The sequence below is a fragment of the Oncorhynchus clarkii genome, chromosome 16, assembly GCF_045791955.1.
Source record: "Oncorhynchus clarkii lewisi isolate Uvic-CL-2024 chromosome 16, UVic_Ocla_1.0, whole genome shotgun sequence".
Taxonomy (NCBI): domain Eukaryota; kingdom Metazoa; phylum Chordata; class Actinopteri; order Salmoniformes; family Salmonidae; genus Oncorhynchus; species Oncorhynchus clarkii.
In genome coordinates, this window is record NC_092162.1 from 25,901,004 (window position 1) to 25,918,075 (window position 17,072).

Here is a 17,072-nt window from a genome sequence, read left to right on the forward strand (position 1 = left end):
TATTTTCATTTTCACTGAATCTCCATTTGGATATAGGTTAGACTAGAATTTGAAAATTGGGGTGCAGAAATGTTATGCTCTTAGTGTAACCTTTATTTCACTAGGCAAGTCAGTTAAGAACAAATTCTTATTTACAAGGACAGCCTATTCCTTCCTCCCCGTCTGGGAGTTGAAGCCTGGTCTCCGGCGTGCCCTGCCCGCACAACACAGGGATTCTTTAGCTAAATAGCCCAGTACTGTACTGACGACCGTCACGTTGTACAGCTCCATATTTTCCGTTCCATCCTAACGGAAACCCAGAGGGTTTTTGTTTTTCTTGGAACAGAAACACCATAATATTAATCAAATTAATTAAGCAAATACCAGTCAAAAGTTTGGACACACCTACTCGTTCCAGGTTCTCTTTATTTTTACTATTTTCTACATTGTAGTATAATAGTCAGGACATCACAACTATGAAATAACATATGGAATCAGTTAAAAACAAATTCTTACTTACAAGGACAGCCTACTCCTTCCTCCCCGTCGGGGGAATTGGACACCGGTCTCCCGCATTCTCTAGTACAGGCATGGCCTGCTCTCCCTTATGTAAGGAATTAGGCAATTTCCCATGTTTACTACAGTATGTATTGTAGGCTATGTTTACTTGTCAGACAGCACAGTAGCCTAATAAACAAATGCAGGTGGCTTATATATTCAAAAAGCTTTAAATGCTTTATTTTACAAATGTAAAAGCATATATTGTACAGTACTGTATTTCTTCATCTGCATCTTTATGCTTTTATGAACAAAATAATGATAAAAATACTCTTTCAAAATACTGATGTTGATTTAGTTATGGATCCATAACAAATTACTATGGGAATAAATCTCGCTGATTTACAGAAATATTGGAACAAAGTTGTCTAATGAAGGCAAACAATTTAGAATCCTCCAATGCTGTAGCCTACTCCCAACTGTCACATTGTACAGCGCTATATTTTCCATTCAATCTTAACGGAAACCCTGAGGGTTTCATTTTTCTCTGAATAGAAACACCATAATATTAATCAAATTTATTAAGCCACATTTCTTAAAATCAATCCCATGTACTATATTATGGCAAAGGTTTTATATTCTCTAGTAATGCCAACATGGGAGACTATCAAATGCTTCTCAATGTTGCCCTCTGGTGGTCAAACTAGCACTAACCTTGCATTAACGTAACAAGTTACTGACAATTAAATAACGTGCCATAGAATGCGGTATGACACCACTTTTAAAGGAGGAATATGTAGATATTCCATAAAAAATCTGCCGTTTCCAGCTACAATAGTAATTTCGAACATTAACAATGTCTACACTGTATTTCTGATCAATTTGATGTTATTTTAACGGACAAAAAATTTGCTTTTCTTTCAAAAACAATGACATTTCTAAGTGACTCCAAACTTTTTAACGGTAGTGTATATTACTTTGTATATGTTTTCCCCATTTCCCCGGTTTTCGCCATTAAGCAGCGAGTCGGAGTCAGAGGCCGAGTCTTCTCTGGTCTCTACTCCTCCCGTTACGGGATCTGAGACGCCGAAGCTTCCCACCATTAGCTCTGACAAATTGAAAACTCTAGTCATTGGCGACTCCATTACCCGCAGTATTAGACTTAAAACGAATCATCCAGCGATCATACACTGTTTACCGGGGGGCAGGGCTACCGACGTTAAGGCTAATCTGAAGATGGTGCTGGCTAAAGCTAAAACTGGCGAGTGTAGAGAGTATAGAGATATTGTTATCCACGTCGGCACCAACGATGTTAGGATGAAACAGTCAGAGATCACCAAGCTCAACATAGCTTCTGCGTGTAAATCAGCTAGAAAGATGTGTCGGCATCGAGTAATTGTCTCTGGCCCCCTCCCAGTTAGGGGGAGTGATGAGCTCTACAGCAGAGTCTCACAACTCAATCGCTGGTTGAAAACTGTTTTCTGCCCCTTCCAAAAGATATAATTTGTAGATAATTGGCCCTCTTTCTGGGACTCACCCACAAACAGGACCAAGCCTGACCTGCTGAGGAGTGACAGACTCCATCCTAGCTGGAGGGGTGCTCTCATCTTATCTACCAACATAGACAGGGCTCTAACTCCTCTAGCTCCACAATGAAATAGGGTGCAGGCCAGGCAGCAGGCTGTTAGCCAGCCTGCCAGCATAGTGGAGTCTGCCACTAGCACAGTCAGTGTAGTCAGCTCAGCTATCACCATTGAGACCGTGTCTGTGCCTCGACCTAGGTTGGGCAAAACTAAACATGGCGGTGTTCGCCTTAGCAATCTCACTAGGATAAAGACCACCTCCATTCCTGTCATTATTGAAAGAGATCATGATACCTCACATCTCAAAATAGGGCTACTTAATGTTAGATCCCTTACTTCAAAGGCAATTATAGTCAATGAACTAATCACTGATCATAATCTTGATGTGATTGGCCTGACTGAAACATGGCTTAAGCCTGATGAATTTACTGTGTTAAATGAGGCCTCACCTCCTGGCTACACTAGTGACCATATCCCCCGTGCATCCCGCAAAGGCGGAGGTGTTGCTAACATTTATGATAGCAAATTTCAATTTACAAAAAAAAAATGCAGTTCGTCTTTTGAGCTTCTAGTCATGAAATCTATGCAGCCTACTCAATCACTTTTTATAGCTACTGTTTACAGGCCTCCTGGGCCATATACAGCGTTCCTCACTGAGTTCCCTGAATTCCTATCGGACCTTGTAGTAATAGCAGATAATATTCTAATCTTTGGTGACTTTAATATTCACATGGAAAAGTCCACAGACCCACTCCAAAAGGCTTTCGGAGCCATCATCGATGGGTTTTGTCCAACATGTCTCTGGACTTACTCACTGTCACAGTCATACGCTGGACCTAGTTTTGTCCCATGGAATAAATGTTGTGGATCTTAATGTTTTTCCTCATAGTCCAGGATTATCGGACCAACATTTTATTACGTTTGCTATTGCAACAAATAATCTGCTCAGACCCCAACCAAGGAACATCAAAAGTCGTGCTATAAATTCACAGACAACACAAAGATTCCTTGATGTCCTTCCAGATTCCCTCTGTCTACCCAAGGACGCCAGAGGACAAAAATCAGTTAACCACCTAACTGAGGAACTCAATTTAACCTTGCGCAATACCCTAGACGCAGATGCACCCCTAAAAACTAATAACATTTCTCATAAGAAACTAGCTCCCTGGTACACAGAAAATACCCGAGCTCTGAAGCAAGCTTCCAGAAAATTGGAACGGAAATGGCGCCACACCAAACTGGAAGTCTTCCGACTAGCTTGGAAAGACAGTACCGTGCAGTACCGAAGAGCCCTTACTGCTGCTCGATCATCCTATTTTTCTAACTTAAATTGAGGAAAATAAGAACAATCCGAAATTCCTTTTTGATACTGTCGCAAAGCTAACTAAAAAGGAGCATTCCCCAAGAGAGGATGACTTTCACTTTAGCAGTGATAAATTCATGAACTTCTTTGAGGAAAAGATTATGATTATTAGAAAGCAAATTACGGACTCCTCTTTAAATCTGCGTATTCCTTCAAAGCTCAGTTGTCCTGAGTCTGCACAACTCTGCCAGGACCTAGGATCAAGAGAGACGCTCAAGTGTTTTAGTACTATATCTCTTGACACAATGATGAAAATAATCATGGCCTCTAAACCTTCAAGCTGCATACTAGACCCTATTCCAACTAAACTACTGAAAGAGCTGCTTCCTGTGCTTGGCCCTCCTATGTTGAACATAATAAACGGCTCTCTATCCACCGGATGTGTACCAAACTCACTAAAAGTGGCAGTAATAAAGCCTCTCTTGAAAAAGCCAAACCTTGACCCAGAAAATATAAAAAACTATCGGCCTATATCGAATCTTCCATTCCTCTCAAATTTTAGAAAAGGCTGTTGCGCAGCAACTCACTGCCTTCCTGAAGACAAACAATGTATATGAAATGCTTCAGTCTGGTTTTAGACCCCATCATAGCACTGAGACGGCACTTGTGAAGGTGGTAAATTACATTTTAATGGCATCGGACCGAGGCTCTGCATCTGTCCTCGTACTCCTAGACCTTAGTGCTGCTTTTGATACCATCAATCACCACATTCTTTTGGAGAGATTGTAAACCCAAATTGGTCTACACGGACAAGTTCTGGCCTGGTTTAGATCTTATCTGTCGGAAAGATATCAGTTTGTCTGTGAATGGTTTATCCTCTGACAAATCAACTGTAAATTTCGGTGTTCCTCAAGGTTCCGTTTTATGACCACTATTGTTTTCACTATATATTTTACCTCTTGGGGATGTTATTCGAAAACATAATGTTAACTTTCACTGCTATGCGGATGACACAGCTGTACATTTCAATGAAACATGGCGAAGCCCCAAAATTGCCCTTGCTAGAAGCATGTGTTTCAGACATAAGGAAGTGGATGGCAGCAAAGTTTCTACTTTTAAACTCGGACAAAACAGAGATGCTTGTTCTAGGTCCCAAGAAACAAAGAGATCTTCTGTTGAATCTGACAATTAATCTTAATGGTTGTACAGTCGTCTCAAATAAAACTGTGAAGGACCTCGGCGTTACTCTGGACCCTGATCTCTCTTTTGAAGAACATATCAAGACCATTTCAAGGACAGCTTTTTTCCATCTACGTAACATTGCAAAAATCAGAAACTTTATGTCCAAAAATGATGCAGAAAAATTAATCCATGCTTTTGTCACTTCTAGGTTAGACTACTGCAATGCTCTACTTTCCGGCTACCCGGATAAAGCACTAAATAAACTTCAGTTAGTGCTAAATACGGCTGCTAGAATCCTGACTAGAACCAAAAAATGTGATCATATTACTCCAGTGCTAGCCTCTCTACACTGGCTTCCTGTCAAAGCAAGGGCTGATTTCAAAGTTTTACTGCTAACCTACAAAGCATTAAATGGGCTTGCTCCTACCTATCTCTCTGATTTGGTCCTGCCGTACATACCTACACGTACGCTATGGTCACAAGACGCAGGCCTCCTAATTGTCCCTAGAATTTTTAAGCAAACAGCTGGAGGCAGGGCTTTCTCCTATAGAGCTCCATTTTTATGGAACGGTCTGCCTACCCATGTCAGAGACGCAAACTCGGTCTCAACCTTTAAGTCTTTACTGAAGACTCATCTCTTCAGTGGGTCATATGATTGAGTGTAGTCTGGCCCAGGAGTGGGAAGGTGAACGGAAAGGCTCTGGAGCAACGAACCGCCCTTGCTGTCTCTGCCTGGCCGGTTCCCCTCTTTCCACTGGGATTCTCTGCCTCTAACCCTATTACAGGGGCTGAGTCACTGGCTTACTGGGGCTCTCTCATGCCGTCCCTGGAAGGGGTGCGTCACCTGAGTGGGTTGATTCACTGATGTGGTCATCCTGTCTGGGTTGGCGCCCCCCCCCCCCCCCCCCCCCAAGTGCTTGTAAAATTGTGAATGTGAGACTGAGGAAGTATGTTCAGCCTGCGCAAAAAACAAAGCACAGCTCACGCCTTTCAATCAACTTTTTTCAAGTCATCATTAGAGTCGCATCATGCAGCCTTACAGTGTATTAAAAATCTAAACATATAGCCCAACATGTGTAAAACAACTAAAGTTACATTAATAACGCTGAATTAAGCATATAAAAGTACCGCTTTCGCTCAACACAGAATAGCCGCATGTGAGCACTCCCTCAAGTCGTTTGGAGAAAATATCATTTTTATTTTATTCAGCTACGTTCAATTGCATTCTTCATATTAAAAAAATATATAAAATAATGACATGGAATTATAAGCAAATCTTGTCTGCTAAATGAACTAGTGAAGCCCACAGCCATTTGGCATAGCCAGATCAGGACCAAACATAAGGACAACTCAGAGTATGCTATTCTGTTCTTCTGAAATAGACTACAATTTCTTCGTATCGTGTTTCTTTAGACCTGTCTAAAATAATGTATTTTTGTGAAGGTTTAGGCTATATTACATGGATTTATTAGACTTTAGATGTTCCAAAGGTTTGCATCAGTGGCTTGTAGACTATATGTGGAGGCCAGGAGATGTGAAATATGTTTATGTAAATTAACGCTCAATTACCTTGAGACCGACAGTTATTTGCTTGACAATCACCGGCTGACGAAATGTTGTGACTGCCACAGCCCAAGTCCTGACTCATGACTCCCAGTGCAGCGGTAATACAGTCAAAGCAACAGCCCTAGTTGTCATGCTATGCACCCAGTTTGTGTGCCTGCATTAATTGTTTGTGCACACTGTATGGTTGTGGCTTAGTTCAGGTATGGTTGTATTGTGGACTTTGGTGAACATTGTATAGTCATAGTGGCTGTCAATAGTTGCTCATGATCATGTGATGAGGTAGCCCCACCTGCGAACTTCAAAACCAGTCTCTGCCCTGAGGCCAAGATGGAATATCCTCTTGGTCTAACACGTTGGTTGCTCCCGTGGGTCACGTCTTAGACCGTTAGTCCAAGAGGAAATTCCCTCTTGGTCCGAGGGAAGACACTGGTTTTGACATTCGCAGGTGGGGCTACCTCATCACGTGACCATGAGCAACCATGCCAGACTCATATCCGCTACAATAGATTGGTTGAGGCATGGTTGCACTGTAGTCAGAGCATACTGCTGACCTGGTTGTCCGACTGTCCCTCAGGGCAGTGGATATGTATTCAGAGAGTCTCTTCTCCATCAGGGCTACTCGAATCCAGGCTCGACCCTGCAGAAGACAGACAGGCAGACAGGCAGACACTATTAATCACATTTATTTATTTGTTTATTTGTCAGGGACCATGTACAACATGCCATTGCACCAGATTTAGCTTGATAGCTACATTTAATCTGTATTCCCTGCCAAATGCCAGTGAGACAAACATAGTGCTACTAGGCTTTAAGTAAGTAAGTAAGTAAATAAGTAAGTAATAAGTAAGTAATAAGTCAGTCAGTTATTCAGTCAGTCTAAGTAAGTAAGGATGCCGATCTCTTGCCTTGGCCCGCGAGGTGCTGATGTTCTCCATGTTTTCAATGCTGCTGATGCAGCTGTTCTGGACCTTTCCGCAGGCCAGCCTGATGAAGTCCCAGTAACTGCGCTGTCCATCAAACCAGCTGCCCGACCCTGACCCCGCCCAAAGAAAGGGTCACTCTCAAAACACTGCTTTTTGGAATGCATCCCTCTTCTGATTGTGATACTTTAAAATGTTATGTCTTTGTGTACTGGCAACTATTCAAATTTATTTGATAGTATGTCAATGTTCTATGGTTTATGCTAGTTTTACCTGTGAAGCCGTGGCTGAGGATGTGCTCGAGGACAGCTGCGAAGTTGATGAACTCCTCTGATGAGTCATCGATGGGCTCGGCGGTGTACTTCTCCAACAGAGTCTTTACTGAAAACCTATCAGGAAGAGAGAGATGGTTAGTTAGTAGATGGTCACTACTAACTGATCCTTTTTCCACCAATCAACACAAAGATTGTTTCATGTGAATGTTGAGGGTGGTAACAGACAAACAATTACAAACTATACTTGAAGCAACTTGTCATAATACCTTCATGAGACTATAATATCATTACAAATTAGGAAAATCAAATAATGATGCCAATAATTTTAGAAAGAACAGGAGTCTGTCAGGAAGCTCTCAAAAGAAGAGTCAATCAGCTTTTACCGGGTGGCTCAAATTTACAACACTGCATGGATAAGACACTTCTAGGAAATTACTCAGTGTAGAAAGAAAACAGCACATGCTCCAACAAAAGTAATAACAGTATAATTTGTAAGTTCAATGTGACAAAGACAAGATCTGCCTATTGTAGGCCTATATGTTCCTCTACATACAATACGTTTTTCCTTTCACCAATATGTTGTTATGGTAACTAAGAGATATTTCTTGCAGAGCAAAACACTCATGCACTAACTTTTACGCTAAATCATTCAGGAAGTCCTTTCACAGAATGTCCAATGAGACGGAGCTATATTACTGGGTGAAAATAGCCATTTGGTCGCACTGGCCCCTGCTGAATAACCATTTCAAACCTCCTACATCTCCTAAGGTCATTAGACTCTGATGGGTAGGCTACTGCAGAGCCAGATAGATAAGGATACTATAATAGAGTCTACAGTCTTAGTGTTTGGTCTTGTTTTGCACCCTAAAGCACTGCTCAGAAATATTAGCGTGCCTCCCGGGTGGCGCAGTGGTTAAGGGCGCTGTACTGCAGCGCCAGCTGTGCCATCAGAGTCCCTGGGTTCGCGCCCAGGCTCTGTTGTAACCGGCCGCGACCGGGAGGTCCGTGGGGCGACGCACAATTGGCCTAGCGTCGTCCGGGTTAGGGAGGGATTGGTCGGTAGGGATGTCCTTGTCTCATCGCGCACCAGCGACTCCTGTGGCGGGCCGGGCGCAGTGCGCGCTAGCCAAGGTTGCCAGGTGCACGGTGTAGCCTCCGACACATTGGTGCGGCTGGCTTCCGGGTTGGATGCGCGCTGGTTGGGTTGTGTATCGGAGGACGCATGACATTCAGCCTTCGTCTCTCCCGAGCCCGTACGGGAGTTGTAGCAATGAGACAAGATAGTAGCTACTACAACAATTGGATACCACGAAATTGGGGAGAAAAATGGGTAAAAAAAAAAAAAAAAAAAAAAAATATTAGCGTGAGACTGTATGTAAATGGAGGGCCATTCATGTTCAGGTGGTCAGTCACTGTGATGAATTTCAGGGAGGGGAGCGAGCGAGCGAGCAGGCAGTCAGGAGGTCAGCCAGTGACACACACACACACACACACACACACACACACATCACAATGCTTATTCTAACGGTAGTTTGGTAACAAGCCCAGGCAGGGAAGCAAGTGATTTCACTCTCCATTGTTCGGAGGGTAACAATGTCTCCTTCAGCTACACTGGGGCATCCCGGATACAAGAGAATAATTGGTTGACAATACGGGAAGCCAGCAGTGCATATATTCACCTGATTTTTCATTGTACTTAAAAGGAGCTAGGGCAAGACACGAGAATTTATATCCAGGTAGTCATTTTTTCTTTAAATTCTAATGTGATCTACTGGATCATAATGTAGAATATGCTCTATATTTTTAGCTCTGATACAACTATAGGGACACTAGTGGCAAATCATTGGATCTGATTCATTTGATTCAATGCAAGTCGATCTTTGAGGACTGCAACCATAGAAATACAATGTATTGATGCTACTAATAAGATATTGTCAACTTCCTGTCTATGGTTATTTTGCTCACTGCTCAATGTCAATTTCTCACTGTCAACCTATGAGTGCAACTATTACTGATTTTGCACAGACATTTTTGGGGGTTTCAAATGCAACTGGAGCCAAGTCAATTTTTAGGCAACTAATTTCGAATTCACCGGTGGTATCTTGTGTGACTATAAAAGTCTGTCCGCGACCAGGCACAGTAAAATAATTTGTTTGCAAAAGTTACTGGCCTGCCTTACATCATAGAAGGCCCTTCAAAATATAATTACTATTGTGATGCATAATTGCTATGGTAATTTGGAATGTTCAGTCAATGAGCCCCACTGGGCACAGACGTCAATTCATTGTCTATTCTACATTGGTTCAACGTAATTTTATGAAATTAAATTACATGGAAACAACATTGACTGAACCAGTGTGTGCCCAGTGGAGCATTATGGGTAAGGTAGTCAGTCTACAGTTTCCAAATTGGCCCACAAATGCACACATCATATGCATTGTGACAGCACTGTTACTTACCTAAGGTAACCACTGCATTCCAAAAACAAAACCTGGGAAAAAAAACAATAATACAAAACACAGCGGAATATAAAGTGGCCAGTGGCATGTAATTGGGTGACGAGCTTCTTTTGAGCCTAAAATGAAGACAAATACTGCAAAATTGTGGGAGGCGATTCCCCTGTTCTGTGGCTTACTGTATAACACTATAGATGACTGGAACCTTAAAAAGACTAAGGACCACTTCTAAGGACATTGCATTTCCAATGACTCAACATTGCAATAGCCTATTACTCATCTTCCTATTGTAGGCAATTTTAATGGTCTCCTGAGCCTATGTATCCTGACTCCCTGGGGTACCAGCTGCTATGCTATGTCCTTGCCCATAAAAGGTTGTCGTCATAGCAACGACACCATCCGCGAGGAGACATGATGACATGAGACACTCAACTCACAAGAGCCAGGTCGATGGAAAGGATTCATTAACAACTTTAAAAAACAGTCAAGCTTGTGCTGTGTTAATATATTTGTAGTATCGCTCATGAACATTAAATAATAACGATATGCCCCCATCCAAGTCATCTTGTTACAGTATAGGCCTATGGATGACGTAATTGCTTCACAAGCTACAGTATGGCTGCTGTAGCCTATCTTGCAAGTGCTCTGTATTGAAGGGGTGGTGGAAATGCTGGGTCTCTTAGTTTTGAAGGTTGAGTGTAAATGTCAAAATGATTCATAAGAAAAACAGGAGATAGCACATCACAATACGCTATTGTAGACCTAAACCTAAGGAGTGAGCGAAATCTATAGGCACACCCATTTTGTAATAGCCTACATCTTAAAAATGCGCACATTACCTGCAAACGGTGATGAGGTTCTTGCGCTCCACCGCAACACTCCGAGAAATAGAGGATGTTTTTTTTGAGACATCAAGCATAGCCATAGTTGCCTGCACACAACTCGGCTCCATACGGAGATGGCGGCACCGCTCAGCCCACTGTTATGAATCCTGCACCACAGGACCCCTCCCTGCACAGGCGATGCTCCTCATCCACTTTTCTGTTGTTAGGGGTAAAAAAAAAGATGACACTTTTCTAAAGACACCCTCGCATACCTCCACGTTAAAGTCTACAAGCTGAACCTCGGGACCTGCATTGACAATAACAGAGAGCCGAATAATCTATACCGGTATTCCGCTCTCCTCCTGCTCTCTTCTCAGTCGGCGAAATGTCCTTCCGTAGGACGAGGCTCTCGACAAAGAACCGGTTGGGTGATTGGTTTAGCTTTCTTGAGTGCGTGACGTCACACAGACGCTATACTGTCTGTTATTATTTTATTCTATATTTTTATTTAACTAGGCAAGTCAGTTAAGAACAGATTCGTATTTTCAATGACGGCCTAGGAACTGGCTTGTTCAGGGGCAGAATTACAGATATTTATCTTGTCAGCTCTGGGATTTGATCTAATGCTCTAACCACTAGGCTACTGTTTCTGTATGATATGTTGGATAAAGGAATAAAGACAGACACCAATTTCAGGTTCAATAGCCTTGTTTGTGCATTGTACAAATCCCTATAACTGGAGTCCGGGGAACAGTCCGGCTAGTCGATTACCTATCAACTAGACTCCGTAACAGCTACCTGCCGCCAAACCACTAGGCTACCTGCCATTAGCTAGCTCATCCATTGTCATGAGCAGTAGCACATACCTAATGATCTGGGAAACCCAACTTCAGCTTTTGATCACTAAATTAATTGGGAAATAAATTAAAGCTTCCCCAGCTCTACCAATTAATTTTAGTTTCACTGTCCAATCATTCCCCCCAAAATGTGCCCACTAATTGCAATGTTTACCTTTCCATAAACTGTCTGGTATGCATTACCAACGTGGTATTGGAAACCCATTGTTCGAGACTGGTGTTTGCTTGTTTGCAGACTTTTTTGTTCATCTTTGACAGTGCTACTGATAGTCGTGGTGGTGCTTGGCTTGCACGTGCAAATTCCGAACACACAACATTCTATAATAGAGCTGTGTTATTTGAAGTGTCATTAATGCGTCAAATAGTGTTATTGTCAAATAGTGCTATTTGACATGTATCTTTTTTGACACGCAAAGACCCAAACAGGGTTCCATAGTATGTCATGAAGGCAATATCAGTGACGCAATTACTGTGTAACTCCGGTAGGGCAACATCTGAAAAATAGCGCACTTGGTAGTGTGTACCGGTGCTCGACCAGTCGCGAAAGCCAAAATCACCCACGAAAGAGAACGGTTGATTGTCAAGGGCAATGAATTCCATTATCTTGGCGTTAATGGATTTCGCCTTTGAGTTGTCTCACTGAAATGTTCTTACTCTTTCAAATGACTGCTCAACTTGTTGACTGCTCGATCCACACAGCAGACATTGTGGGCTAGGTTAGGAATGCTGTGTTGCACATGTAGCGCAAACTTTTATGTGGTGTCATTGTGTCATGTACCTACATTATATAGGTATGCACGTAAGCTTTGACATCTCTTTTGCACATCGCCTATTAAACTAGACATCGGGCCAATACCGATGTTGGCATTTTTATCTAATATCGTCCGATTCCGATATGCTCACCAATATATTGTGCATCCCCACACATAATGTAACATCACTGTTTGACTCAAGTGATAATACTGAGCCGTGCGACACATTAACAATCCCTCCATCTACTGAAAAGCTCATGCAGTCACAGCTAGTACAGTTGATGCTACTCCACCTACTGACAAAGCTCATACAGTCACAGATTGCACAGTCAAAACGACACCAAATACCGATTTTGCAAGCTATGAGAAGCTTAGCAAGACATTTCTCCCACATGTTCCCGTACTGTTATATAAATATTCATACACATAGCTCATATAAACAAAGACATTCCGTCGTAAGAACACATACACCCAGCCATAAGACTGACCCCCTCTTCCTTATATAAACACACATCTCATCTCCCTCTAACTGGCCGGTCCCAAGAGCAAAGAACTTTTGCTGTGCACCAATGGGGCCCGCTCTGGCTAGAGCAAGGCCCGCCTCCAACCCTCCGACCAGTCAAGAAGACCGAAACGACAAGACTCCACCTACTTTATTCTATGTATAAAAATGTGTGTAACCATTGTATAGGCCTCTTTTTCACCTGGCTCCTTGCCGAGTTATGTGAACTAGGTCCGTGCACGTAAAACTGCGGGACAAGATATCTCTGACTCATTAAAACTGTCTTTCGTTACAACTGAAATCCACTCTGTCCAGCGTCCGTGATTTGGTCTCAACTCTCCAGTATTTGAACACTAACAGAATTGGTAGCAGAGGTTGGTTGTTCTTGAATTCGATCTATTATAAGTTAGTGTGAGAGGACGAGACTGATCACGGCTAAAAAATCAGACGGAAGAGTGACTTCCCCAGCCATTCATCTTGCCTCAGGAAATCTGATCGGAGCGCTCTATATAAAGGTGAGCAGAGCCCGTTATATCGAAATCTGCATATTGTATTATAGTCTAAACCAAATTTTGATCAGAAAGTACTGGGCGTGAGTATGAATCGGTGCCCAAATTTTTTACATAAGAACCTAAGACATTGATTAAAGATATCTTGTTTTGTAAAAAAAAAATATATATATATATATATATTCTTATTAATGGGCCTATACTCAGTTATTTTAATAGGAATGTGTGAATTGTGATTGACCAATGTGTTAAATTCCTCCAGGGACCCTATTTGTTCTGAAATCTGCATAGAAAACTGTCCTAATTATATATGTATTGGGTTGTGTATAGAGGTGACGTTAAATAGTGGCTGTGTTTTAACACGTAATGGACACAATTATGGATGTTGGAAATTCAATGAGAATTTCATACGAATGAATGAATTATAGATGAACCGAATCTGCAAGTTAGGTCTTGTGGAGGTGTGGTTATAGATGAACCGAATCTGCAAGTAAGGTCTTGTGGAGGTGTGGTTATAGATGAACCGAATCTGCAAGTAAGGTCTTGTGGAGGTGTGGTTATAGATGAACCGAATCTGCAAGTAAGGTCTTGTGGAGGTGTGGTTATAGTTGAATGATAGATGAACCGGATCTGCAAGTAAAATCTCCTGTTGATACATATAACATCGAATAGGTCTTGTGGAGGTGTGGTTGGATTGAATGAATCTGCATGAAAAATGCCCTATTAAAAAAGCTGTGTATTATTTAATAGGTTTTGTAAGAGGTGTAGTCGAGTAGATACAGGATATGTAAGTTTGGCCTTCCACTAGACAGAGATCGGGAATGATGTGGCTATTGCACATCAAACAATAAACATAAGATGAACCAGAGTTGACATTCCATGATTTGGAGATGGGGGAAATTAAATTGAAAGAAACGTTTGTCGCGGAGTAGGTTGGGATACGTAACTGGGCTATTAGGCACACGTGCTGAAAGACAAAGCCACCTTAGTATCGAATGGCCGTGCAACTTTGACAGCAGCCGGGCTGGAATACTGATTTTCGTTTTTTTTTCATTCCTGTTGATATTGCCTAAAGTTTAAAATTATTCTGACAATTGCTATAGAATCGCTGGAATTTACTGATATAAGTTCATAAAGGAACTTACTGAATTGTTTCTAGAAAGTATTTAAATAAGCCGCCGAGCTTAGTACAGACTTTGTTTTACAGACGCTAAAAGCTACACACTGATTTTGGGGTTTTTCTATTCTATCCATATTTCCTAAATATATAGAATTATTCTGACAATTGCTATAGAATCGCTCGAATTTACTGATATAAGTTCATAAAGGAATTTACTGAATTGTTTACAGAAAGTATTTAAATAATTCACTGAACAACTTTTAGTTGTCTAGAAATTCTATCTATATTTCCTAAAGAGCTAGAATTACTCTGAAAATTGTTATAGAACCGCATATATTCACTGATATATTGTTCCAAAAGGAAATCGCAGAATCATTTATAGAAAATACCTAAACGAATCGCTGAACAAATTCAAATAAAATACCGGTGAAATACACACGTGGCGGGCGTCACATACTGATAACCCCCTTTGTCTCGACCAGGGACAGGCTAAGCATACAACGATAGAAATAAACACCACATAGTAAGAATTGAATATACCTAAATAACGCATTATACACATTATCAGACGAACTAGATAAAATGTCTGCAGCTACCACGCCCAAACTAAAATTCAATGATTATTTAGATCAGAGTATGATTGATAGAGCGGGAGGTAAAAAACAGTATGGGAAAGTGGAGAAAGTGTGGAAAGGATTACGGATAAGATGGACACAAGCAGGTTATTTTAGCGGAGGACCACCTACAGGGGGGAAACTCCAAGATATGCAGACAGAATTAGAGGACGCAGTAGAGCATGCAAAAGCGAGTGAGGCGGAGAGAAACAACATACACAGGTTCAAAAAAGTAGGTACAAGAGAGAGAGAGAGAGCAGAGGGGGAGCTCAAGATAGGTACATGGGCCATACAGGAGAGTAGGAGGGTGCTGCCCAAAAACACACCAGACATGATGGGCGTGGCTATTGTGGCGTCGGGGGATGTTAAAGCTCCGCCTGAGAACTTGCCCACGGCTCCCCCTGTGGCCGTTTCTCCCTCACTATATCCACAATTGACAATGGAGGCAGTTCAGCCCCAGCCATACTCAAAGGGACAAAATCACCGGAGCCCGTCACACAACCCATTCCTACCCAGGGCACCTCCCACAATACAGGCTCCAGTTCTGAGAATAGACCAAGGGGAGTTAAAAGGGGAAATTACCCTGGGGATAACGGCTGGCCATATGGTATGTGAACAGTTCGAAACTGGGATTCCAGGAGCAGGAGACCTCCCCCAGGAACGGAGGCCGCAATGCTCCTCTGTGAACTCTCTCACCTCTGAAACCAGAGGACACTTACAAACAAGATTAGATTCAAACCACTTCTATCAGACGGATAGGGAGGACTGTCATCAGAACATGGATATCGAAAACGAAGAAGAAATTGACATGGTGCTCACCCCAGCTCCGATGGGAGCTCCAAACGTGACTAAGATGCAGGAGCTGCTGAAATCATCAATAGCTCGAGCTAAGGAACTCAGGGAGCTAATAGCTAACCAAGATAACAACAGAGAGGGAGCCTACCGTGTGGAAGGCATAAGGAGAGGAACAGTAACCAAAGTTACCGAATCAATGGGGTCCGAAACACTCCGTCGGTCCTCCAGAATTGCTGATAGAAGAGAGCGAGAGCAGGAGATGGCAGGACAGTACCCCCTGCGACCGACACCAGGTGATGCACACACTGTGGAGTACCAGCCCTGGAAAATGACTGATTTAACAACACTGATGGGACAGATGCCTAGCCTACATGGAGGAGCTTCAGCGTGGCTACTTCAACTGCAGACACTTACGTCAGGCCTGCAACTCTGCCTAGGAGACATGAAAGCACTTCTAGCAAGAGCCACCGACCACGGAACCATGGAGGCCCTCATGACAGCAGCTGACCTTGGATGGCGGGCCCCAACACTGCCCATAGACCACTTCCGTACCAGATTATGGGAAGTTCTACGGAGAGCATACCCTACAGAAAGAAACCATGCCACCTTATCCTCCTTTACAATCAACCCAGGTGAGCAACCTGCAGCATACCTGGACAGGGCTAAGACCACATGGAGATCGGTCCACGAAGAACCATTCGATCACACTGATACCACACTCAGCATGTGGAAGGAAATGGTGGTCAACGGGTGTCCTGGAGATGTTAAAACCAAACTCAGAGGAACGGTAGGGTTGATTGCACTTCCTCTGACCCAATTCAATACGCATGTGCACCACCATGTGACCCAGCACAACAAGGAAAGAGGGGGTGCTGAGAGCCAGGTGCAGTCCCTCCAGGTACAACTCCTGAAACTCCAATTGAAGGAAGCACAACAAGGAGAAAAACCTAAGAAACAGATGGTGGCGGAAGAAACGAAGGAGCCGGGAACCAAAACAGACATCTCCCAAATCGTGGCACAGACTGTCTCTCAGATGATCCAACAGCAGGCAGCCCCACCACCCCAATACCCTCACCCACAGCAGTATATCCTGCAACAACAACACCCAGTATGGGCTCGACGGGGTCCCTACACTGGACAACACAGAGGGGGAAATTACCAGTGTTTTAACTGCGGAATTACCGGTCATTTTGCCAGAGATTGCATGAAACCACTCTCCCCGCAGCAACAGCAATGGAGAGCAAGAGGAAGTGGGGGAAACCCACCTCTGCAACATCAGCAACCAGGACCCACACCCATGCATCAGCAACAGCCAGCATACAACCACCCAGAATCTA

The 17,072-nt window shown here is 42.8% G+C and overlaps 1 protein-coding gene across 1 annotated transcript in view; it reads right to left on the reverse strand.

Moving 5' to 3' along the window:
* The window catches only part of LOC139367541 (RUN domain containing 3Ab), a 42,602-nt gene extending 31,634 nt beyond the window's left edge, over positions 1–10,968 (reverse strand). The window contains exons 1-4 of the mRNA XM_071105788.1: positions 10,602–10,968; positions 7,305–7,420; positions 7,017–7,144; positions 6,663–6,748 (exon numbers count right to left, since the gene is read on the reverse strand). Coding sequence (XP_070961889.1) covers positions 6,663–6,748; positions 7,017–7,144; positions 7,305–7,420; positions 10,602–10,714 — 443 coding nt within the window. The 5' untranslated portion in view covers positions 10,715–10,968. The remainder of the gene's footprint in view (positions 1–6,662; positions 6,749–7,016; positions 7,145–7,304; positions 7,421–10,601) is intronic.
* Positions 10,969–17,072: the final 6,104 nt, after the last annotated feature.